This window comes from Mchenga conophoros, linkage group LG11, assembly GCF_057382185.1.
Source record: "Mchenga conophoros isolate Kocher_MC1m ecotype Shallow Benthic linkage group LG11, M_conophoros_male_GT1.1, whole genome shotgun sequence".
Lineage (NCBI taxonomy): Eukaryota > Metazoa > Chordata > Actinopteri > Cichliformes > Cichlidae > Mchenga > Mchenga conophoros.
The window spans coordinates 18,007,700-18,032,946 of NC_140536.1; the positions used below are offsets into that span (position 1 = coordinate 18,007,700).

The following is a 25,247-nucleotide window of genomic DNA, read 5'->3' on the forward strand; positions in this document are numbered from 1 at the left end:
CTTCCCCACAGTGTTTAGGAAGTCTTTGTTTCCTCAGCTTAAAGTGAAATAAATCAGATTTCAGTCTGTCAAACAGGCACAATCCATCAACTCAGGATTGAAATGGATAGGCTGATGGAGGGGTGTTGCTGCAGGAGGGTGGAGGTCCACAGGAGGAAGTATGTCCTGAATATTTCCACATTCAGAGCCGACTGGATTGAGTGAGTGCAGCAGCCAAAACCAACATGTCCTGTCTACCAGCCAGGCAAGGAGGAAATAACACAGCGGAGATTGGCACACACTGTGCTGTCTCTGTACCAGCAGAGAGGAGCGATTGCACACATTTTGCTGCTTTGATTTCGAGTTAAGAACAAATGTGTAAAACATGGTGAGAGCTGAACCCTTTTATAGACTGGAAATGGTTCACTTTCAGTTTAGCGTTGTACTCGTGTGACAACAAGATAACTACAAGTACAATCAGCAAAGCATTAGCAGCTGATGAGTGTCCCCCAATCACACAACTGATGGACAGATAAAAATCAGCACATTAGCGCCTGTGAGCTCCTTCTCAGTCCCAGACTCTGGTGCCTCATCACTTTAATCTACATGTTAGGAAAAGAGTGCAATCAGCCTGCGTCCACCATTAGCACCCATAAGCATGAAGGATTCATGTCCAATCTATAACACGAAACCTGAATAGCCCTACAATGGCAAAGCCACCAAAGAAACAAGCACAGCTCTGCCCACAAACAGGTTTTGGTGTAAAAACTCCACGTAAAAACTCGTAAACTCCACGTAAAAACTCCACGTTTGTAGTTGTGATTTATTTATTTAATCCAAAGTTTGTATTGAGACTCATTTAAAACAATGAGTGGAGAAGCGTTTCATCTTTATTAAAAACTGAGTCTATACATAAATTACGTTTACAGTTTATGTTACAGACCAGTGCTTTATGGCATGCAATGACCAGATCGCCACGATGTAAGGCAAGGTGTAGTAAGCACATCAGCATTAGTGATCTATTAGGATACTTTTTGAAAAGTGGAACTACAGAAAGGCACTTAATAGTGTTATGAAATTTTAAATCATGATCCAACATGAAATTTATCTGTAATATTCCCCTTAATGTGACAAAATATATAAACAACGTTAAAAAAAAGTTAAATCAATCAGAAAACTTTTGAAAAACTGCATTCACTACACTCATATGCAGCCAAAGAAACACAACATCCGATTCATGTGTGTGTCCAGCGAAATGTCTGAAAATGACAACTGCAAATCAGGATTGTACCAAAAACTTTTTCCACAATTACAAAATATACTCACCTTATTTCAACTCATTCCAGTCAGACTGAAATTGAGGTAACAACTATATAATGCATATGTAAGAGTACTGTATCACCATTACAGCCATCGAATCACTACGAAAGTCAATACCAGCAATAAAAATCAATAACAGCAATTTGAAAATGCATTATTATTGTTTTGTACATTGAGACATTTAAAAATCCAGTTTTTAGCCTAATAATTCACGGTGCAACCTCCTTACTATAATGGCATTTGTAAATGCAGGTAGGGTGGGATTTATGCTTCACCTCCTGAACCATACCACTGCACACTGCATGACGCTGACTGCTACGGATCAATACAAGAATCCTTGCTGCAAACAGTTTGCTATACATGACATAAACACTGTTGTCTGTGGCTGTCAGAGGCATGGAAAAGCTTAGCACCGGAGAAAAATCATCTTAGCTTGGAGCAGACGAGGAAGAGCTGAGATTAGACTGGCTGTCTATTAGGACACTCTTGCTCAAGGTGCAATCACATGTATTTGCTTGCAGCCTAGTAGCCGCGGGGAAGCCCTGTTATGATCTGAAGGGCGTGCCATATTAGTCTTATCTAGTTTTCACAGTCACCTCATTCTGAGGCTCCCGATCAGGGCTCTCCTCGGTGCCCCCTGCAGTAAAGGAGTACAGCTAATCAGGGGTATTCCAGATTGAGCCAATCAGAGAGCTCTGATCTGAAAGACCTTTAAAAGGGAATCTAACTGAAATGTCTGAGGTATTGAGAAAGTGCCTTGTTGCTGAGTCGTTGTTATGGAATTTAAAACTTAGAACGGAGGTACTGGTGCTTATATGCTCACACTACAGAAGGTAGGGCGGCAAGCCTATTAATGTGAGTCACTGGAAAATGAAAAATTCCCATGGGTAAGTAAAGACTCTAAACTTACCAAACATTTAAAATCTTCTTAAACAATATCTGTTTTAATTATTACACCAAATAAGCCAACCAAGAGGTGTAAACCAACACAAACACAATAACAACACATACAAATGTAAAAACAAAAACAAAACAGAAACATCAAGAAATAAAAATTCTTAATAACATTCTTTCTGTTTCCTTCTTAGCAACTTGACTTCACCAGCCGCCAAAAAACAGAAAACAAATAATCAAATATAAGTGAAAGATGATGCACGCTCAGCTGAAATCCCTGTCAGGGAAAATAAGAGGGGCAATGAGGGTCCAAAGGTAAAGCCCGAGGCCCAGCCAGCTGGAACTCATCTTCACCCAAACAGCTGGCATAGTGCTCTGCATGACCTGGGTGTTGGTTTCTGGTCTGTTGGAGGACACAGAGTGAAAAGCAGCAATTTAGTTTACACCAACTCAACCTACCACATGTTTGGAAATTCATCCACACTTCCTCTACATACATGAATTGGTCACAAAAGAAAGAAAAAACAAAGATACTCTGGTGGTGGGTGAGGTTCATCTAAACCGAGATGATTCAAGAGGCTGCCATTCAATCTGTGCTGAAAGAATGAAGAACTTTCAGGTGAACTAGTCTGCCCTCTGGTGGTTTGATTGGAGGGTGTCAGAACTTTAAACCGCCACATAAACATTGAAACATGTTTTATCCTTTGTTTTGTTTTTTATCTTTAAATGTTTTACCAAGGAGCTCCACTGCTACTGTGCCGCGATCACAAGTAGCTGTATGTAAGTAACTGATAAAGGTGAAAATTATGGATTTTAAATTCACCGTCAGGGTCAAAAGTCTCATATCGTACCTGTTGCTTCATGTCTGTCAGTCTGCTGTGAGTACTTACTTGTACCAGTTGGTAAGAGTCATCATGATGTACAGAGAGGCCAGACAGAGGTGGAAATGGAAAAAGGAGTAGTTGTAAGTGACACTCTCCTCTTCATTGTCAACAGCCCTGCGGATACCATCCTCTCCAACCACACCCTCTCCACCTGACCCTCCGCCCTCCTCTGTCTGCATCAGCTTGTTTACCTGGGTGTTGCTGGATGAACGGATACTGAGGGAGAGACAGAATGAGGAAGTTTAACAAAAGCAAATAAAACAGAACATATATTATTTTCCGGCACTGCTAATCTTACCTGGCATAGAGAGTACAAAAGAGGAAGATGATCAATCCCACAATGCCCTGAGCATCCCACCACTGCACCTGTCCTGTAGGGCTGCCACCAGACGGTTGAGTGGTGTTGACGTTTGACACTAGACTCAACAGGCTGGGGTTACACTTACGATCTGTGCACAGAAGACCACAAAGAAATTGTACACACCAATTATAAAATGATTTGAAAAGCACATTATTATACAGTGAGAAGGTCTGCAAAATGACATATTAATGAATTAAAGTCTCTGACTTCCATCTTGACTATAATGGCAATACACATTTTTTAATGTTTTTTTTCCTCTTCTGTAACTAACAGCACTGAAGATGCAACTTTAAAGTATCAAAAATCCATGAATACACCTTTTTCCCTTTACTGTTAAACTTCTAACATTTAAACGTTTAATTATTTATTCAATGTTTTTCATCTCAACAGTGTCTTTCACACTAGTGCTTCACTGGTGTGAAAGTTGCTTCACAACTCAACTTCAATTTTATTTATATAGTAGCAAATCACAAGAGTCAGGCACTTTAATATTGTAAGTTAAAGACTCGACAATATTACAGAGAAAACCTCAACAATCACACAAACTCCTATAAGCAAGCACTTGGCAACAGTAGGAATGAAAAACTCCCTTTTAACAGGAAGACACCTCCAGCAGAACCAGGCTCAGGGATGGGCAGCCATTTGCCAGTACTGATAAAGTGTGAGCAGAACAATAGGGAAAAAAAACCTGACCTCTGACCTTGAGGTTGAAGTCACTCACATTCAAACTCGTCTGAGATTTTTAGCAAATACACCTATCGTATTCATTTGAAAATCTGACGTCACCTCGTTCTCCAGTTATTGTATTCACTAAATTGGTCGTCCACAGCTTTGAGATGACGAGTCATTACATCTTCAGCGTCACGTCAGTGGGACTAAGATGACTACATCTTAACATGAATGTAACTAGTCAGCACAACACTGCCCATTGTGACTACTCACAGGGGACATGCAACTCACATGAAAATGAGACACAGAGGGTGTGCTAACTATTAGCAAAAAGCAGCTCTTTGTTTATTTAGAGTCCCAGGGAAAAACTCACCTTTCAAATAAAAATGCTGCGACAAATAAACAGCAAGTACATATAATAAATGACAACAGTCAGGAAACAGGAAAAAAAAAAAGCATGCAGGTAAAACCGAAGGTAGACTTAGGATTAAGAAGTCAGAAGACTCACTGGGATTGTTGGTCATCGCAGACCAGGTGACATACATGGTGTAGAGGGAAATAATAGAAGCCTGAAGCAGACCAGAGTACGGTTGAGTTGCCTGTAAATAGAAAAAGTAAAAATATTTAACAAAATAATAATAAAATAAAATGTTCAGCTGCTTTGAAAGGAAGGTTTATTTAACAGTGTTTGAATGTGCTGCTTGTTTGCATCACAAACTCAACAGAGCCTATGAAAAAATACTCATTCATAAAGACTTGGGGAAGAATATTGACAAAACACTCAGAAAACCTGACCTCTGACCTTGAGGTTTAGGCCACAGAGACTTTAACTCATCTGAGACTGAAATAAATATCATAGTTTGATCTACCAATAAAGTCCTACGTTGCATGTTTTTTGAGTTATCACATTTACAATCTTTTGGGTGCACGCCATTCGCCCGCCCATAGGTTGACAATACCCCATCAACCTTTTACAACTAAGTGGTAAAAAGTACTTAAAAGGATTTAAAGGTACTTAAAACTAAAAAGTACTTAAACCATCAAAAGTTAACTAAAGCCATTAACAGAATGCAAAGAAACAACTGCCATGAGTTTCTATACAAAACATGGGGGAAAAGAAAATAAGAAATAAAAAAAGAGACATTAAGTGAACTTAAAAATAGGTGTAGTGTACTTTTGTGATACACCAATTTGTATCACAAGATAGTGTAGCAACCAGTCTGCCCTAAGTCCAATGTGAGAGGAAGAGGAAATGCTGATGGCAAGGCAGATATGAAAGGTTTTAGTTATCAGGGCAGCAAACATTGCCTGAAGGACCTGGAAAGCAGCCCTTATTACTACCAGCACTAATTCCTGGAAAGAAACCAGAGAAAAAAAAAATGCAAACAGCAGCAAAACGCAAACATCCGGGTTTCTTTCAAGCACTGGTATCTGCCAGAAAACAAGTTCAGTCCGCTGACTGCGACAGGGAGGGTGGCAGGCTTTCTGCTGCAGCCGATGAATGTACTGCTGTCTGTTAGCTATGAAGCTAAAGTGTATGAAACAAATGAAGTAGCTGCAAAGGTACAGCTGCCATGTCGCTACCAACCCAGGAGGTGAGAGAAAAGGAGATCAGTTAGAGAGCACTGAATAATGCTTACACGAGTTCACACACAGCAAACGAGGATATAGCCTACTGTAATTAATTAGGTATTAGGTTGGCTGAACAAGTTATTACAATTTTCTTAGAGCTTCTCAGATTTTCTAAGCTGTTTACATTAAAAGTTACACTTTTTGACTATAAAAATAAAAACCTCACTCTGCTTAAGCTAATAATAACAATGTGTTTGCTGTATGTGAATAACAGCTATGTACCAAATCATTAACCAGGGTATTGTTTGCATTTACCAACCTCCTCCATATAAGGAGGCTGTATTCTATTCCAACTGTAAGAGTAACAGACGAGGTACTTCTGAGCAGGTCACATGTGTGTCACACAGGGATAACGCAGACCACCATTTACTGTCACATCCACACCTAAGACTAATTTGGACACACCAGTTAACCTAACAAACACGTTTTTGTACTGTGATTACTGTTACTGCAGAACATGCAAACTACACTCAGAAAGCCAGCTGACCAGGAAGTTGTTGCACTGCCCCAAACTTAGACAACATTCAGTTTTTCTGTTTCTGGTAAGAGAGTTGGGCTACAACACAAAACATTTGCCTAGCTCTGGTAGACACCGTTCCCTAGTGGTTCACATTTTACAAATCCAGTAAATACCTTTAACCTCTTGCAATCGCTCCTGTGCGGTATCCAACATGAAGAAATACAGTTTCCATGTTTGTACCTGTATCTTTGGTAAGACGGAAACAATGGAGACGATGACGCAGAAGATAAGGTTGAGGCTGATGAAGACTTTGTGCTCTGTGCAGTTATCTGGCATTGTATAGTAAATGTAGAAAAGCACCACAGCAGCGATAGCCAGTGCATAGTGGAGGACAGTGAAAGACAGCAGCCCTGGAATTGAAATGAATACACAATAACATTAATGATGGTATAACAGGATTATTATTTTAAGAAAAATGATGAAATTGACTCGGGCAGCAGAGAAGCTCTGCTTCATCCTGTGTCAATGCCAGAAATGTCACATACCAATATAACTCAATGCTAAATCAGATTTTGTGACCTATCATTATTTTAAAAAGTCATTACAGTATCAAATATGGAGTCTATCACGAAACTCTTGAATACGTTACCTGCAAACCAGCATTTGTTCCCATTTTCAGCATTTTCTACCCAGGCTTTGTTCCAGGAGTGGGCAAAGTCAATGAGGAGTATGAGTTGGATTATAATGAAGATAAAGGATCCCACCAATCCGAAGTAAAACCACACTGTGAAATGAAAAGGAAAAGATACAGCATCCTCAATCTGCTGAACAGGTATGTGTATATTCTCATTATCATTTCTCAAGAAAAGGATATAGTACAGTTGCTGTTTCTTGTAATTCAGCAAACAGATATTCATACCATCGTGAAATGTCCCATCAGGGATGAAAAAGGCTCCCACTGTAATCCCGACCAGGATCAGAAACTTAAAGAACCAGAACCTGAAGATTTACAAACTTACAATTAGTACAGAAGAAATACAGAAGTAGTACAGTACACATACCTCCCTCCCTGAACCCATTCTTCTGCAATTAAAAAAAAAAAAAAAAAAAAAGGTTCTCACCCATTTTGAATAGCTGCACGTGGGTCTTTACTGCTACGGACACGAATCATGATGACACAGAACAGAAAGAAGAAGCAGGTCATGGCAAAGCACATTCGATACACAGACTTGTACCCCACGATGACATTACAGTCAACCTGGTTTTCAATACCAGGTATTGAAGTTCCGCCCTTGCAAAATCCTGGGATCTGTGGAACAGATGAAAGTCAAATCAAACAAGCTTGCAGTTAAACTTAACTAAAAAAGTAAACCATGTATCAAATAGCAATTCAATTACTACTGGTTTTCAGAGGCACTGCAATACAAGTCGTGACTTAGACGTATCACTGTTTCCAGCTTAATTGTTACAAAAAACACAATGTTACGGTACAGGGTGGGCCATTTATATGGATACACCGTAATAACATGGGAATGGCTGGTGATATTAAAGTCCTGTTTGTGGCACATTAGTATAGGTGAGGGGGCAAACTCCTCAAGATGGGTGGTGACCATGGTGGTCATGGTGCGCTTACCTGCTGCTCTCTGGCAGGTAGCTCCATGCCCTCCTGGGTTTTAAATGCACCTTAGAACACACATGCATCAACACTACAATGAGCGGGTGGAAGGAGGTTTGGAGTCTTCTTTCACCCCCGTTCTCTGCGGCCTGCTGGAGCGGGGGGGCTAGGAGGAGGAGGAGTTGGCCGTCCGACTGCGGTCTGGAGTGTGGGGCCTCCCTGCTGCTGCGGAGTCGGGGCGGTCTGCCTCTCCCCACCGCAGGGAAAAGGGTAACACCACCTGGGTCTGGGTGCACTTCCCCCCTCCAGGGGCAAGGGTACCTAGACCCGGTTCGTAGAGTACGCTTGGGGAGTGTGATCGTGTGTACAGCATCTCTTCATGTCTGTCTCCACGTTGGTTGAGTGTGGAGTAAGTGCATATGAGAGCATGAGGGTGGGAATGGATGTTTGTGTCTGTGTGTGCCTGTATGTCTGTGTCTATATGTCAGGTTAGGTGTCAGGCGCCACCTCTCTGGGGACATCTCAGGCCCTCCAAGGTTTGGAGGCCTATCTCCCCCCCCACCACTTCCCCTGCCAGTGGCGGACTCCCTCAGACGTCGGTGCGTTGGTGGTTCTTTGTGTCTGGGGATGGGCGTCCAGGTACACACCGGCTCACTCCTTGGCGGCCGCTTATCGGGGCCTGGAGCCTGGGGCTCGCTCGGGCCACTTCGGAGGTGGGGTGCCCACGGCCTCTCGGCCTGGGGCTCGGTCACTCAGGCGCGGCTGGCTGCCGGCGGAGCTCACGGGCGCGTCACTGCAACCCCCCCTGGCTTCTGCTCCGCGGCTGCTGAGTGAGCCCTCATCTGGGACTCTCCTCAGCTCTTTCCGGGACAGTGGCGCGGCTGCCCCTCTGTTGGTCTTCCTTGGTCTCTTGTGTTCTGGGGGCCTCTGGATGTCTGGAGTTTTGATCTCCTCCATACCTGCTTCATACCCTGGAGGACGGGGCTGTGGCCCCCCCACACCCTCTAGCAGATCATTACATGAAGGAACCTTTTAAAAAAAACAAGCGCGTCCATGCTCACAGGTGTACACACGGGTGATCACACCCACAAACTACACCCTTTTTGGCTGCTACCTCAAAGCACACGGTGTTCTGTTGATCTTATGTGCTGCACAATAATGTTTAATATTTAGTATTTACTGTCATATTCCCATATATCATTGTGATGTTGTTTATTCTATTACTCTTGTTCTCTTCTGCTTGTTTTCTTTTTTCTTTCTCAACAGGTGATCCAGGTGATTGATATTTGCATTTTTTTTTCCCTGCCCGTTCTGTTGGTTTTTGTTTTTTGCCCTTCTCCCCCGTCCCTCTTCTCAGCTGTTTCTCTTTCCCTCTTTCTTTCTCCCTTTCTTTCCCCCAGTCAAGTCTGTCCCGTATTCAGCAAGTGAAAATAAAATAAACAATAAAAGGTGAATCAAATGGACCATTACGGCAAGGCTGGGATGATCAATTTGGTAAAGTAAATCCGTTGGGCATCTTTCTTTGCCTTTAGACAATAATTCTGATGCAAAAGAGCCAAACGGGACAGGCAAAAAAAACAACAAAAAAAACAAACCAATATACAATGACCTTTTCTATTTTTCTAGTTTGTAACAACACTGTAAAAGCTGTTGTTGCAGCTAATTTTGTGCACTACAATCAGGATATGACTTCTCAGGTAACATTACTTAAATGGAGATATGAGAACTTTACAATAAATTATTTAGAGATAAAGTAGCTACAAGAAAAGGATCCAACATTAGATCTGCATTATTTTACATACTTGAGCAAGGCTTTGGTCACATAAACCCAGAGACTGGTTGGTGACCCACCTGGCAACCTCCAGTCTCTAGGAAAAAAAAAGCGCATTTCCCAGCAGGTTACTGAGTGGCTGTTGGAAGTTTCTGGGTGTTGCCAGGTGAAGTCAGTCATCAAGAGGGTGCTGCAAAAACTTTCTTGTGACTATGTTGTTTGCTACCAGATTGTCACGGTCGCCCATAGTCTGCATGGATACAATGATTTGCCTGCAAACACTTTTCTACTGTGGTGAAACTTGAAAAGTGTGACGCAAACCAGAAACTTCTCCTTTGCAGGCAAATGTGCTGTCTTTCTTGTTTGCATCATTTTTCAGTTTCACTACCACTGTGACAGCAGTTGACAGGGCTCGCAAAATCGCTAGCCCGACGTCCTGGGGCTAGCGATTTTTCCAGTTGGGCTACCAAAATCTCTCTCTTCCCTGCCCGTTGGGCTATCAGAGGAAGGAAAAATATATGTCAGTGCTTTTGCATTCTTTCGGAAATGTAGCTGGGTAATTATGTCATTGGCATCGGTGAGCCACTGTCAATATGTGACATATTGAAATCGCGTTTGAATTTGCGCTTGTTTTTTGCTTTCACTTTGCAATTGCGCGAACTGTGTATAGAGAGCTACAGCACTGATTGGTGAGTGATGATAATTTGCGCACCAATTCCTCTGACATGGTCAGCTTACTATGCAAACATGACAAGTGAAATCTCCTGCAGCAACCTTAAACATGTGAAAGGTTGATCGCGCAGAGAATCGCTGAGCGTTATGTGAGTCCGTGTGTAAAAGCAGCAGGATATATATTTTAGTTCTGCTGAGCCAAATAAGACAGGTCTGGGTGAAGAGGCGACCACAAAATGGAAAAGTTATGACAAATCAGACTATAAGGCAAAAAGAAAGTGCAGCTTTATGGTTTCATGGACAAAAGAATTTCTGTGGCTGCAATATGACGAGCTAAATAACCAGGGCTGCACATAAGTGGTCCGCAGGTGCGCATTCGCTGTCAAAATAAAACACCTGCACAAGATAAGAAGTTGCAACGCGTGTTTGCGTACATAAGATTTTCTGGAGGACAGACATTTGTTTAGAACTCTTAAAGATGTCGAAGAAGCTCCTTTAAGCAATTACTTTGGTGTTCCTCCACCTCCAAAGAAATGTCAGAAGGAGTCCGAACCACAAAAGAAGCGTGTATTCTCGGAGAAGTGGTTGCAGGAGGTGAGCTGGCTTCAAACAAATGATGAACGCACAGAGAGGTGGTGCAGAAAATCCCACTCTAGCGGACAAAAACAGTGCTTTTTATATGGACGCAAACGCGCGTTGCAACTTCTTATCTGGTGCACGTCTTTTATTTTGACAGCGAAGGCGCACATGCGGACCACTTACATGGTGTATGGACTATATGGTGTATATTATGAGTAGTTGTATGTTAAATACTATTGCATATCATTATATACATAAATATGACAATAAGAACAAAGGTCTTACCTTGCGAAGCTGCGTTTCCATTCCAGGAAGGATCATGATAACAGACACAAAGGTTCCCATCAGCAAGAAGAAGGAGAAAACCAAGCGGGTGATGGTGGAGTTATTTGAAGAGGGACAGCAACCACACAAAAGACATGGTGCTGAGCCACACAGACATGAGGCCTGCCGAGGATGGAGGGGTAGGAGGAGAGAGCGATAAAGAGCGTGAGAGTTGAAGCTGAAGACAGCCACAAAAATATATCACCTGCTTAGGTGTGATGGCACTCATAAATAGGTTAGCTGAACTACTGTGTGGGTAAATTTTAAACATGGCAGTTCCAAGGGTTGATGTTTAGATACAAGTAACATGAAATTCGCGCCTCTCACTTAAATGCTTAATTACAAACAAAAAAAAAAAAACATTAGAGCGCAAGGTTCCTCCATGTATTTTATTTCATCAACGAAAAACACTCCACCTTTACAGATACCCTAGTTCCCATATATAAACGGTTGAACACACCCTGCACTTGTTAAGCCGGTCTAAAAATGAGCTGGTTTCCTACGAAGGCAATCAAAATCACATGCCTTACATCTGGTGTCAGTAACTCGTCAGCTTTAAACATCAAACGTCACTAACTTTCCATTTTATTAACAACGCGATGAAAATGGCCTGTTCACTTCTGACTAGCTTGCTACGCTAACTGCCCTAAATCTAACGTCGAGTATTGGCAGATTTCCCAAGTAACAGTAATGATCAGCTATTTATAAATGGTCTCACATTTGTTGAAGCTATCACATGCCTAACGTCACAACTAACACTTAAACCTGACACCAATTACTAATGTTATCCTTAGTTTAACCTAACAGTGGGAGAATAAACAAAAGCCTTCCGGAAATATCTAAAACAGACATTCATATGCGATACTTACACAGCTGGCTAAAGAGCACAAAGCCAAGCAAGCCCCCATTTTCACATAAATGTGATGAAATGTATGTATTTATGTTCCGACGCCTTTCGTGTTCCTTCACTAACCCGTTAAAAGCTGCTATGTCTAACACTCGGAAGTTACTGGGGTTTTTCAAAATAAAAGCATACTTCAAACGTCATCAATCAACCCCATAGCTACAGACTACGCTATGTTCTCTATATGAAAAAACTCAAATCATAGATTCTTAGTGTGAGAAGAAGAGTTTATATATAGTCTGAAGCATTTTGAAGAGTTCTGTCAACCAAGAAACATTTTGCAGAGCAGAACCAGACAGTAAATACACGGACTCTGAAACCTACCATCTGTCCTCTCCCTCAGCAAGAGATCATTATCTGCTGTTTAAAAGTAGATGCAAAAAGAGAGCCAGTCAGGTGCTGGCAGAAGAAGCCTCGTTAAAGTCCCTGCTGTTGTCGTATTGCTAGTTCATGAGCACAGTAGGGAGCCAACAGGGATGGGGTTATTAATAGTCCTTTTAATATAACCTGTAACGTGGAAAAAACTTAATGAAATCTGTGTGATTACTGAGAAATAGAAGATGGTTTTTTTCCCAAGTAACTACTTCAAACATTTCTCAACTCACCGAACATTAAAAACATACTTGTCAAAAATGTACTTATAGTAACAATACACAGCCAATAAATCACCTTTCAGAGACCTCAGCTGTGAAACTGCACTTACTGCATGATTATTTGTTATCTAGTCATCGCATTTGCAAACTTCATAGCATCACCACACTGAACTGGCACTGCTCCTAACACTACTGAAAAGTTAATTTCTATATCCAACACTAGGTTGCAGTATTAACCAGCAGTTTATGCTACTTTCTCTCAGCTAAAGAAGCTCCTGTGACATAATCCCCACTTGTTCTTTTTTTTTTTTTCTTTTTTTTGTGTCCCGTTTGGATCTTTAGCCATCAGAATTGTTGTCTTAAGGCCAAGAAAGATGCCAAGCGGATTTATTTTACCAAGTGGATCATCATGGCCTTGCCATATTGGTCCATTTGATTGACCTTTATTATAATTATGAATTTATTTTATTTACAGTTGCTACAAACGGGACAGACATGACTGGGGGATAGGACAGGGAGAAAGAATGAAAGAAAGAGAGGGAGAGAAAGAAAACCAAAGGGGAGAAGAGACGGTGAGAAGGGGGGGAAGAAAGAAAAAAAAAACAAAAAAACAAACAAAAAACACCTGGGTCACCTGTATGGAGAAAAAAAACAGAAGAGAAAGCAAACAACAAAGAGCAACATAATAAAAAAAAAAAAACGGCACCATCACAATAAACTAGCTAGCAGTAGATATCAATAGTTACTAAATAATAAACAATATTGTGCAGCATGCAAGATAGACAGTGCACAATGTGCTTTGAGGCAGCAGCCAAGAAAGCTGTAGTCCGCGTCTGTCGTCTGTGAATACCCGTGTGTACACCTGTGTGCATACCTGTGTGGATCAGCATGCTTGCATTCCAAAGGTTTCTCCATGTAACGATCTGCTAGGGAGTGTGGGGAGCCACAGCCCCGTCCTCCAGGGCATGAAGCAGGTATGGAGGAGATCAAAACTCCAGACATCCAGAGGCCCCCAGAACACAAGAGACCAAGGAAGACCAACAGAGGGGCAGCCGCGCCACTGTTCCAGAAAGAGCTGAGGAGAGTCCCAGATGAGGGCTCACTCAGCAGCCGCGGAGCAGAAGCCAGGGGGGGTTGCAGTGACGCGCCCGTGAGCTCCGCCGGCAGCCAGCTGTGCCTGAGTGACCGAGCCCCAGGCCAAGAGGCCGGGGGCACCCCACCTCCGAAGTGGCCCGAGCGAGCCCCAGGCTCCAGGCCCCGATAAGCGGCCGCCAAGGAGTGAGCCGGTGTGTACCTGGACGCCCATCCCCAGACACAAAGAACCACCAACGCACCGACACCTGAGGGAGTCCGCCACTGGCAGGGGAAGTGGTAGTGGGTGGAGATAGGCCTCCAAACCTTGGAGGGCCTGAGGTGTCCCCAGAGAGGTGGCGTCTGATACCCAACCTGACATATAGACACAGACATACAGGCACACACAGACACAAACATCCATTCCCACCCTCATGCTCTCATATACACTTACTCCACACTCAACCAACGTGGAGACAGACATAAAGAGACGCTGTACACACGATCACACTCCCCAAGCGTACTCTACGAACCGGGTCTAGGTACCCTTGCCCCTGGAGGGGGGAACTGCACCCAGACCCAGGTGGTGTTACCCTTTTCCCTGCGGTGGGGAGAGGCAGACCGCCCCGACTCCGCAGCAGCAGGGAGGCCCCACACTCCAGACCGCAGTCGGACAGCCAACTCCTCCTAGCCCCCCCGCTCCAGCTGGCCGCAGAGAACGGGGGTGAGAGAAGACTCCAAACCTCCCTCCACCAGCTCATTGTAGTGTTGATGCATGTGTGTTTTAAGGTGCAATTAAAACCCAGGAGGGCATGGAGCTACCTGCCAGAGAGCAGCAGGTAAGCGCATAGTCCCTCCTGCTAGCCCTCAATGTCTACGTGTATTCAAAATTGAGAGGTGGGCAACGACGCCAGGGGTGAGGTGTACACCCTGATGGTAATTTGGACTCCGTGTATCGTGCCCACCCCCAAGATCCTATATGTATGTGTAATGAGAGTGTGAGTAATGTGAATGTCTAAGTTGTGGGATAAAATTGAGGCAGAGGCAGCCAGAAGGGGACAGAGGGGGGGGTAGCCTCCTCTGCACCATGGTGACATACCCCTACTCCAAGGCCCTGCATGTGTGGGTGGTTGTGGTGGAGCGGGAAGAGGGAGGCAGCTGGAGATGGGGAGGGAAGGAAGGGAGGGGCAAGTGACCCCTCCCTGGGGCCAGCTCCCCCGCTGACCCCAGTAGGCACCCCCATACTCCGCGACCCGCCAGGGAAAGGGGGCCCAGGCCCATCCAGACCGGGGCCCAGTGCAGCAGCGCCTCCCGGCCCCACAGAGCCCGGGACAGTCCACCCAACCCCACCACAGAGAAAACTGCACCCACCCCACCATCCACTCATCTTCCAGACTACATAAGACAATAGACGCCCAGGCTGAGATCTTCCTCCACCTCTCCTGTATCTCCCCCTCCTGCAGAGAGTTCCTGAGGAGAGGAAAGCTCCTGTTCCCCACTTGTTCTTGCACAGTGTACACAGATTTCATTATGTAAGTAAAGTCTGAAGCTACAAGTGACATTTCACATTTATAGATGGAGACATTTTACACAGAGGCATGAAATAGCACAAGTAGAGAAAAATCTATCAACTAGTTTAGGATGAAAAAAATAATATAATAACAATGTATACTTTATTGATCCGCATGGGGAAATTCCTCTCTGCAGTCGCACCCCAAACCTTCCAAACAGGGGGCCACCACTCTACCTACTGAGCTATCCCTGCCAAGCATATGTAGCTAACACATATGTTTCTGAAATCTATACTGAAATGAATGTTTATAGCTGCAAAATGTCTTTTTTTAGGACCTTTCAAGCCTCTGACAAGATGAATCACAGTTGGAGAGAGCTAATAAACAAAGAAGAAAAAGATTTATCCATTTACTCTTGACTAGGTGGTGTAATTTTAGTTATTTTAAAAGCGTCACAAGAAAATATAAAAACAGACATTAAGACCAAATCTATCAAATGTCAGAATGTTTATTCTCCTAATGCGCCACCTGGGAACTGTTTCCGATTAGGAATCAGTCGCTTCATTTTCAACTTTAAAAACGCAGGTGGGTGATTGGGTACTTCTCTGCGTAAAACCTTTGTCAGCTGCTGGGAATAGCAACTTACCCCTGTTACTCCTCTATAATGACATCTTTGTTCTGTCTCACTTTGTTTGCAGCTTATGTCTGTCTCTCTATTTTATTTTCCATAGGAAGCAGCTGCCAAGATTGCAACTTCCCTCTCGTCCATCACTTCTTCTTCATCACTCACTCAGAAGTCTTTTCTTTAAAGGAGGAGCTGTAAGAGACACAAGAGCAGAAAAACATTCATGTCAGTTTTCATAAAAGTTTCGCTGTTGTGCCTTGTAAGATGAAATGCAAATGAATGTGAAGGCGGTACAGTAAATGAATGAATACTACTATATTAGACACAGAGGTTGAAGAAAGAAAAAGAGCAAAGCACTGTGAGGTTGTCTGGAAACAGCAGATACCTTATAGTTCATAAAGAGTCCATTACTAGTTAAATGACCCTTGAACTTTAATATTCTTTTGAGCTATGATGAAAGTCTCCATATATTTTCAGCTACCATTAACGGTGACAGAAAAAATAGGTCCTCTCAAATGGCCCATAGCCTGTTTTTCCAGAAATGAATTACTATATTTGATTTCATGCTCTGCATCCCTGAGCAACTAATCAGTTTTTTTTATATATTTTTTGCCAAAGTGACAAAATCAAACATACAGAGGGCTTTATGCATTATCTCAGGATAGATAGAGTTTAGGGTTAACTGACCCAAAATATAAATAATGACTTTTATGCAAGCAGTAACTATTATTTAACCCAATATGGAGCCTCAACATATGTTGACACCTCAACAACTTTCTATTAGAGTTGAGCGGATCAATTTAAATATTTATAGTATCGATACCAACACTGTTATTGGTATCAGATAAATACCAGCATGATCATATTGATACTTTGTTTCTAGCCTCCAAGTTAAGTTTGTAGTGCACTGAATCATGTTGAAATCATATTTTTTTGAAAGTGGAAAAATACACCTAACACGTGCACTGTGAAAATTGCCTGAACCTTTTTGCATTAACTGTCATGTCTATTTTATATATAGCCTATAGCACATTTAAACACCAGAAGCTGACCCAGTGCTTTGGAAACAGGTACATTTACATTTTAAGTGTTCCAAAACACTGGTAGTATTGGAAAACTGGTAGCCACCTGTGCTACCCCTCTGCCTCCTATCAGATGCACCTATGGTATAAATTTGAAAATCCTAGGTGACTTTTATAAAAGTTGACCTCTGTCCTTGAGATTTTGAACTCGTCTGAGATTTTAAGATTATGCACGTATTATATAAATCCTAGGTAACTTCCTTCTTTATTTATCACATTCACAAGATTTTCAGATAACATGACCTCTGACCTTGAGGTCACTGACCTCTGAGATCTTTAGTAGATACACCTATGTTATCGGTTTGAAAATCTTACATTTCCTTCTTCTCGAGTTATTGCATTCAAAAACTTGGGTGTCCACCTCATCCATCCGAAAACCCAGCAATAGCCCCAATCAGCCTTTTACAGCTGTGGGGTAAAAAACAGTTTCAAAATATGAGAAAAGCTAACAGGAGTTTTTTTTGTTGTGTTTAAAAACCCACAGTGATTTATTGGCTTTAATATATCTTGTCATAGCATGCTGGTCTCCCTTACATAAGCTGCATTTATAAGTTAAAAGTATCAGTATTGGTATGGGCACTACTGGCCCTGTATTTACTTGGTAAAGGCTTGATACAAAGATCTGCAGTCACAACGCTATTTTCTATCAGTGAGATTTTTTTAGCCTAAAAAAAGAGAAAATAACCTTAATATGAGTATGCCAATGAAACACTTTTTTTTAACTTATTACTGTTTTATTGTACCGTAAAACCCACACCACTTATTTAGCTGTACCCTTTGAGCTTACCGTTAGCTTTATTTAGACTCCTATTTACTTTGCTGCACATTTATCCTGACATATTCCGTTTATATAATCATTTAACTGACAGCTGTACAGCTTTAAGTTACCCACAGAGCCAGCTTTTCTGTGTCTGTTGTTTTTTTTTCACCTCTTCCTTTTCCTGGCGCGCGCGCTTGCAAATACTCGCTATGATTGGCGGACTCAGACCAATGAACGCAAACCTCACTGATGACGTATGGGGTCGGTGGGTTTTGTGCGCCAAGGTGCAGATGTTAGCAGTTTGAATAGAGGGAAGAATAAGGTGGTGGAGGTCTGCTTTTCAAGACGAAGCACTTGACGGTGAGGACAATGGTCTCATGTATGTGTTTAACCAGCCGTTCAGACCACTGCTGGCAGACTTTTAAGCGGGTTTTGAAAATTTTTTTGAGTAGTTTGAGGTTCAGATTCACAGCACTGAAGTAGTTATTAATGGAGTTAATTGCTATGGCCGCTGTGCAGAAATTATGGATTTTTATTGCATTAAAGTAGATGAAAAATATAGATTTTTAAATTTCAAATGTTTTGACAAGTATAGTCGAGAAAATGTTCTGCTAACATGTATCCATACTTTCAGAGTAAATTAATTATTTTGCACTAACATTTTTTGTTGTTGTTGATGTTATTGTTATGATGCAACGTCTATCGGTCGTTACATTTTGCTAGCAAACCTGGGGGTTTCGTTTTCTTTCGTTTTTTATTTTTCCAGACAACTTTTCAAGTGCAGTTTTGTGTCTTTGTTTTCACTGCACCGTCTAATCAACGAGGTCTTGGCCCGCCCCCGCCTTTATGTAAGTTCCTGTAAAAGAAAAAAAAAAGGCAGCAGTCTCCACCTGTGGGCAGGCGGGGGTCTTATAGCATGGCTTATTCACACAGTTTTGTTCTGTGCTCTGTTGAGCTGAGAATACCTGGGGCATCATAGAGGTGCAGAACTTGTTTTGCTAGACAATTAAATTAAAGTCATGTTGTGACTGGTAAGTTAACGTATTATATAACGTTGTTTATAACTGAATATGCAGTTGGTGCCTGTTTTATAATTAGAGTTAATGAGAAAACTCATTTTATCCACATGCAAACCCACTTTTTAAAAAAGGAAATAAATCAATTCACACCAGCATAGTTGACAGATTTTAAGTTTACACCTGGGAGCCCACACTGATGATGATCCACTGTGTGTGTTTGTATTTTTCCAAAGACATTCATGACAGTGAAATGCCAAAACATGAGCTGCTACCATCAGCTCTATACATTGGGAAAGTACATGAAAAGTTCTGCATCCTTCAAAGTGTCATTGATGCTCTCCCAGTTGATACTAATTAATGTTTTTTTTTTTAAATATCTTCTTACAGTGGTATTAAAGGCAGCACTTCTGATAAAATGGCGAGTTCTGGAGGTAGGTATAAATTGTGTGCAATGGTTTGCTCTGTTCTAGCAGCTTTTACACTTTATTTGCTTTTAAATTTTACAGTGTGTTGCTGTGTGGAGCTGATATTTGAAGTTCAGTGTTACCCTGCAGCTCCATCTTTCTTCCTGGCAACTCTAGTATTTCCTGTTTTACAGATATCCAAGTGAAAGAGCTGAATAAGCGTGCATCGGGTCAAGCGTTTGAGGTCATCCTAAGCCCCTCGACCCCAGACGCTAAGGTGGATTTTCTGTTGTCCCCGTTGAAGAAAAAGGAAACCTCACTGGATGAGATTAAGAGGAAACTGGATGCTGCTGAAGAAAGACGCAGGGTATCTAGATTGACAGCTGGCTTTATAAGCAGACACAAGGAAAAAAAGTGTAGCCCGTGTGTTTAGAATTCTATAAAGTGCAACAGTTGTTTTGTCTGTCTGTCAGAGCCACGAAGCTGAAGTGCTGAAACATCTCGCCGAGAAGCGAGAGCACGAGAAGGAGGTCATCCAGAAGGCCATTGAGGAAAGCTGCAACTTTAGCAAGCAGGCCCAGGAGAAACTGAATCAGAAGATGGAGGCGAACAAAGAGAACCGCACTGCCAGGTTGGCAGCCCTCAATGAGAAGTTTAAGGAGAAGGTAGGCTCTCAGTGGTGCACCAACATCAGCTTGTGTAACATTAAAAATAATAATGTTGTGTTTCTTCTTATTTTTTAACAGGACAAGAAGCTTGAAGAAGTGAGAAAGAACAAGGAGGCAATGAAAGAGCGAGAGAATTAATCCCCTTTCGATCTCTAACGCAGTTTTCACACCTCCAAAGATAAGCTGTATTTTCATGACTGACGTTTAAACGCAGTTTTGTGCTCTTTTTTTGTTCGGATTATGCTGTTCTGGTTAAGTTGGTTAGATTGAGTCAGGATGCAGTCTGGCTTTCTTGCTGTAGATTTCACTTTGGCAGCTGGTTATATTACCTTCTTTAAAGAAGCATTTGCTGGTAATAAATTGGTCCTTCTACTTCTTAATGTTAATACATCACATGCTGTTGTAAACTCTTGCTGGCAATGCTGGATGTTATTGTAGACTGTCCAGTACAGTCCCATTGTTACACCATTAAAGTTTTTATCCTTTTTCAACTTTCTGTACTGTGATGATTCATCTACTAATTATAATGAAGATGTTATAGCTTCATGCTGTATGGTTTCAGGACTCTTCTGACACCTGCTGACAGTTTTACATTTTAAGGGTTTTGCTCATTTTTGCTGTTTTGACTCTTCTGGCATATATGAATGGGAAAAAGTGGAGTGGAATCTCCCCAATTCAACTGGTTGCAAACTTAAGCTAACAGTGAGACTGCAAACTGATAGCAATGTTAGAGTCAAGAATTTTTATTTAAAAGGTCATGAACCAAATTCTGTAGTTGTGCAGGTATGATCACAGCTAAGACTTAAACAGTAATGTATCTTCTTGATATTGCACAAGCTTCTGCTATACTAAGTTACCAGTAGCCTCTGTACTTGACTAGATATAGTGTATTGAATGAAAGACACTGTCTCACGCCACTGATATGGTATCACGGGTCAATAAAGCATTTCTAAATCCATCCATCCATTCGCTTCTCCTTTTGGGGGGCGCTGGAGCCTATCCCAGCTGTCATAGGGCGAGAGGCGGGGTACACCCTGGACAGGTCGCCAGTCTGTCGCAGGGCCAACACACAGGGACAGACAACCATTCGCACTCACATTCACTCGCACATTCACACCTAATGGCAATTTGGATTATCAAATTAACCTATCCCCACAAGCTGCATGTCTTTGGACGGTGGGAGGAAGCCGGAGTACCCGGAGGGAACCCACACAAACACGGGGAGAACATGCAAACTCCACACAGAAAGACCCCGGCCTGATGGTGGAATTTAACTCAGGACCTTCTTGCTGTGCGGCAACAGTGCTAACCACCGTGCTGCCAGCAATTCTAAATACAAAAATAATTTGATACAAGACGTGAAAAGAATTATACTTTATATCAACAAGGCAATTTCCACATCAGCTACATGTTGTCTGGGAAAACATGACAAAACTTTGTCACTAGAAGTGCTTTTTAGCGCAGATGAAAGGATGTATTTAATGCATGTGCTCATCTCTAACTTATGCAGATTGCTGCCAACAAAAATCTCATGATGAATTCGTTATGCACGCGATGCCCTTCTTTAGATGACTGGAAAATCTGGGGGAAAATACACTGAATTACACTTAGGTCCAGTGGATTTTAAATTAAACTATCAAACTGTGACTGAAGTGCATTGTACTCTGAGTCAAAGCTGCTGGAGAACACCCAATCCATTCTCTTAAAACCACCCAGGTGGAACAGTAGAAATAAACTCACTGAAAAAAACAGCCTAGAGCTCCCTGATACCTCAGCTTTTAGATCGGGGATTAACCATGTTTGTTGATATCAAATGCTGGATGGTGTTTTAAAATATTGCTCTATTTCTTTTTAATGATGTAATATCTGTAAATTACGTGAAACTCTCTGAATGAAACAAATAATTCTTTAAGTGGTCAAAATGCCAAAGAATAAAACTCGTGTATCCGAGCACCTTTACATATACTGTAATGCCATTTTAAATGCAGTGGCATAAACTGCACGGTGGAGTTAGAAAATGTCATAAAGTAGCATTCTTGTGCGGGAGATGAGCTCAGGGAGTGTCAAATGCTCTCTTAGCTGCTAGATCTGAAAAAAATTATGTGAAATTTTAGAGGCTTATATTTATTTAATGTTTTTTCTTATTTACGGCTGACTTTACATTTTCCTAAAGAACCTGTGGCTGTGGATTTTTTCAGGTTGATGTAAGGTAGCACCTGCTTGCCACATAATGTTCCGCTTTGTGTAAGGACATAAAATTCTCGTCAGTTTTTATGGGTTTGTTTACCTTTGCTTCAACTTGCACAGAATTGCAGTCAGTGTGTAACCGGTTGCCAAGTGGCACTGGGTAAGTGCTGATTGTGTTCAGTGACCTGCTTGACATGTCTGATTATTGAAGTCTTAGAGTTTTAAGAGCTTCAAGTTTTGGTGTATAACATATTTTATTCCCTTAATTGGTATATTAGGATGTTTTTTTTTTCCTATTTTCCCCTATTTTTGTTTGCTTTTTGGAATCTTATTCACATTGTGAAATACAGTTCATTCTCTGTTTATTGCTTGGTTATTTACAGAATGTAATGAACATGAAATTAAAATTTCTTCTGTAGAATAAATTATAGTGTCTCTGTTAATAGTTTAATGATTGGCACTGGTCTAGCTTCATGGGTATTAGACTTGTGTGCTGTGTAAGGATTAACCTTTTTTCCCCAATTTACGTCAGCTCTTCATCTTCCAGTTTGTCCCATTAGAAGTCAACACATTTTTCTTTTCCTGTCCTTTTAATCTTTATGCATCACAGCAGCTACCTGTATTCTCCTTCACCACCTCCATCCTTTAGGGTCCCATCTTTTCATTATTGGCACCATTTCCAGTCCATTTAACATAGTAGCTGCTCTCACTACCATTGTGTAAACCTTTGTCTTCACTCTTGCTAGTATGCCCATCTGTGGTAAATCATTTCTGACACATGCACTCCACCGTACCTCTCACCTCTCGTTCACGCATCAGTCACTTGACCCCTCAACCGTTGCCACCTCAGCTAACCAATCCTCTCACCTGTCCTATCCACTGTCCTCTCTCTCATTCATGCACTGTCCTGACTTTCATGGGGTTTTTTTCCCCCAGAGGATATACTCTCCAGGATCTTCCTGACTTGCTCTGTACTCTTGAAGCAGATCACAATGTCATCTGCAAACAGCATAGACCACAGACGCTCTTGTGGGATCTTGTCTGCCAGCGTGTCCTTCAAGGAAAGGGCTGAACATCGACTCTGTGTGTAATCCATCCTCCAACTTGAACCTATCTGTCACTTCTACTGCAAACCTCACTACCATCTCTCTTCCCTCATCAATCACCCTCACATTTCTGTCTCTCTTAACTTCCTCATACAGCACCGCACTTCTACTTCTATGCAGTTCCTCATTATTTGTCTGCAAATAAAAAAAAAGAAGCTTTCAGACCTCGTATTAAACATCACATCTGTGGTGTTTGTTTTGCTGCTCATTAATCATTAGATCTCTTCTTAACCTATCTTCCCCTAATATTTACCGTGACTTCATTGCTACATGGATTTATTTGCCTTTTGTTACTTTATCAGTAACATGCTTCTTCTCTGCTCACACACACATTGTGTCAAACATCCCTGATCAAACATCCCTCAAACCATCCCCCATGAAAATCCTCATACCTTTCATCCTCATGAACGTTCTGATCTACAATCTCCACACGATCCAACCTTTTCTTTCTCTCTCCTTCTTTGCTTCAGAGCACTGCTTTCAGTCTCTCGATCCTTTTTCTTTTCAGCATATTTTCATCCTAATCCTTCACAACCCTTATCTTTTACATATCCTATATGGCAGTCAGTGTAAGACCTTTTCTCCATCCTAAGCGTTCAACCATGGCTACAACTGTCATCTAACAGAAAGATATAAAATATCTTTTTCTAAAATATTTATAAGATATAAAAAGAAAAAGAACAGGACCAGACCAGAAGAAAAATCTTACCAAGCTAAAATCCAATAAACAGTATGAATGTTACTATTTTTGAGAACTACACCTGAAACAGTACCATCCATTTGACTATATGATAAACTCTTTTCCATTCAGATCACATTCTAAATTGCCCTATGAATCATCAATTAGCCTAATATCGCTAGCTGCATGTCTCTGAACTGTAAACAGAGGGAGAACATGCAATCTCCACACAGAGAGACCCCATCCAGATGGTGGAATTGAACTCAGGCCCTTCACCTGTGAGGCAACAGTGCTGAACGCTGCACCACCATGCTGCACTGTCTTACAGGTTTTCTTTGGAAGTTTAATACTCTGTGTGCACCATACGCTGCAAAAATGTTTATATAAGAGTGTTTGTGTTGGAGTCTTGCGCGCAGTTCTGTACAATCCCTCTTTGTCATGTGTTTGGAAAAACAGCTGAACTCATCAGCCTGGAACTATGTCCTATAGTGCACTGCTCCTACCCTGTCTGACCACACAGGGGACAAAAGCTGGCCTGACTTCAAGAATCGTTTCTCAGTATTTTCTGGATTTCTCTGGATTGCTGGACAGACTTTTTTTTTTTTTTTTTGCTACACAAAGATGTGTGTTCAGCTCATGTTCCCCCGAGCTGACATTAAGATACAGAGAGGATAAATACCCAAAAGACCAACACATTATTATTTCTGTTTTAGGCACGCCTCTTAAATCCGTCTGGGAATATAGACTGAGTAGGGTGGTTGGTTGCAGTTAAATGAAACTTTGTTAAAGAATGGAAAGACTATAGGCTGTAAACGTAATCTGACCACCACTAAGAAGCAGGGAAATTGCCTGTTTTGATAAGCAAATTAGACCCAGTGGAGTTGGCATTGTGTTATGAAAGGTATCTCTGAAGCTGAGACACTGAAGAAGCAGTGCCGTCCAGTTTTATGGGCTTCACGATATCGTGTTTTAGTGCTTTGTCACAGTACTCAGGAAGAACTGTGTGGCAACTGTGCAACTCATTTGCACAAGTGGTGACAGTGGCTCTCGTGTTTAAAACGATTGATTTGAAAAACTTTTAAATCTTTATCAGGGCTACTGAAAGATTCATCAGCCTGTTCCCACAGAGGGTAAACTACATGCAGGTGAGTGTGTAAACAAGAGGGGAAATGCAGCATTGCATTTGCATTTTGTGGTGCTGGAACAACGAAACGGTCATTAGACTGAGGAATAACTAAATATATTAAATTCTTCTTTTCTCTTATTAACATAAACTTCAAACTATTTTAGAACAGGTGTTAACACTTAGCTAACAGCGACTGGACGTATAAAGCTCTTATATATATATATATGACAGTGGAAGATTTTCTGTGGGGGAGTGGGCTCGTTTGCCGGCGTTAGCTATCATTGGTCGAATGGATTTGCAGAAGAAGCCTTGTGTTTGCTGATTGGCTAGAACATCAGTCCGTTCACCAAGC

The 25,247-nt window shown here is 41.8% G+C and overlaps 2 protein-coding genes and 1 long non-coding RNA gene across 3 annotated transcripts; 1 reads left to right on the plus strand and 2 right to left on the minus strand.

The window, feature by feature from the left end:
* Nucleotides 1-851: 851 nt before the first annotated feature.
* serinc2l (serine incorporator 2, like) lies at nucleotides 852-12,188 on the minus strand. Its single transcript, XM_085291250.1, has 10 exons — nucleotides 12,030-12,188; nucleotides 11,122-11,283; nucleotides 7,321-7,508; nucleotides 7,119-7,198; nucleotides 6,849-6,983; nucleotides 6,440-6,609; nucleotides 4,616-4,706; nucleotides 3,376-3,526; nucleotides 3,084-3,293; nucleotides 852-2,596 (listed from the first exon to the last, which is right to left on the minus strand). The coding sequence occupies exons 1-10, from the start codon at nucleotides 12,066-12,068 to the stop codon at nucleotides 2,458-2,460; spliced, it is 1,365 nt and encodes a 454-aa protein (XP_085147376.1). The 5' UTR covers nucleotides 12,069-12,188; the 3' UTR covers nucleotides 852-2,457.
* A 1,628-nt stretch (nucleotides 12,189-13,816) lies between these two features.
* Nucleotides 13,817-17,869, minus strand: LOC146563883 (uncharacterized). Its single transcript, XR_014894374.1, has 3 exons — nucleotides 17,734-17,869; nucleotides 15,886-16,056; nucleotides 13,817-15,198 (listed from the first exon to the last, which is right to left on the minus strand). It is a non-coding gene; the product is annotated as an uncharacterized LOC146563883 (long non-coding RNA).
* A 67-nt stretch (nucleotides 17,870-17,936) lies between these two features.
* Nucleotides 17,937-20,288, plus strand: stmn1b (stathmin 1b). Its single transcript, XM_085291251.1, has 5 exons — nucleotides 17,937-18,066; nucleotides 19,113-19,156; nucleotides 19,324-19,496; nucleotides 19,603-19,794; nucleotides 19,876-20,288. Exons 2-5 carry the CDS (start codon nucleotides 19,141-19,143, stop codon nucleotides 19,933-19,935), a joined length of 441 nt encoding a protein of 146 aa, XP_085147377.1. The 5' UTR covers nucleotides 17,937-18,066; nucleotides 19,113-19,140; the 3' UTR covers nucleotides 19,936-20,288.
* Nucleotides 20,289-25,247: the final 4,959 nt, after the last annotated feature.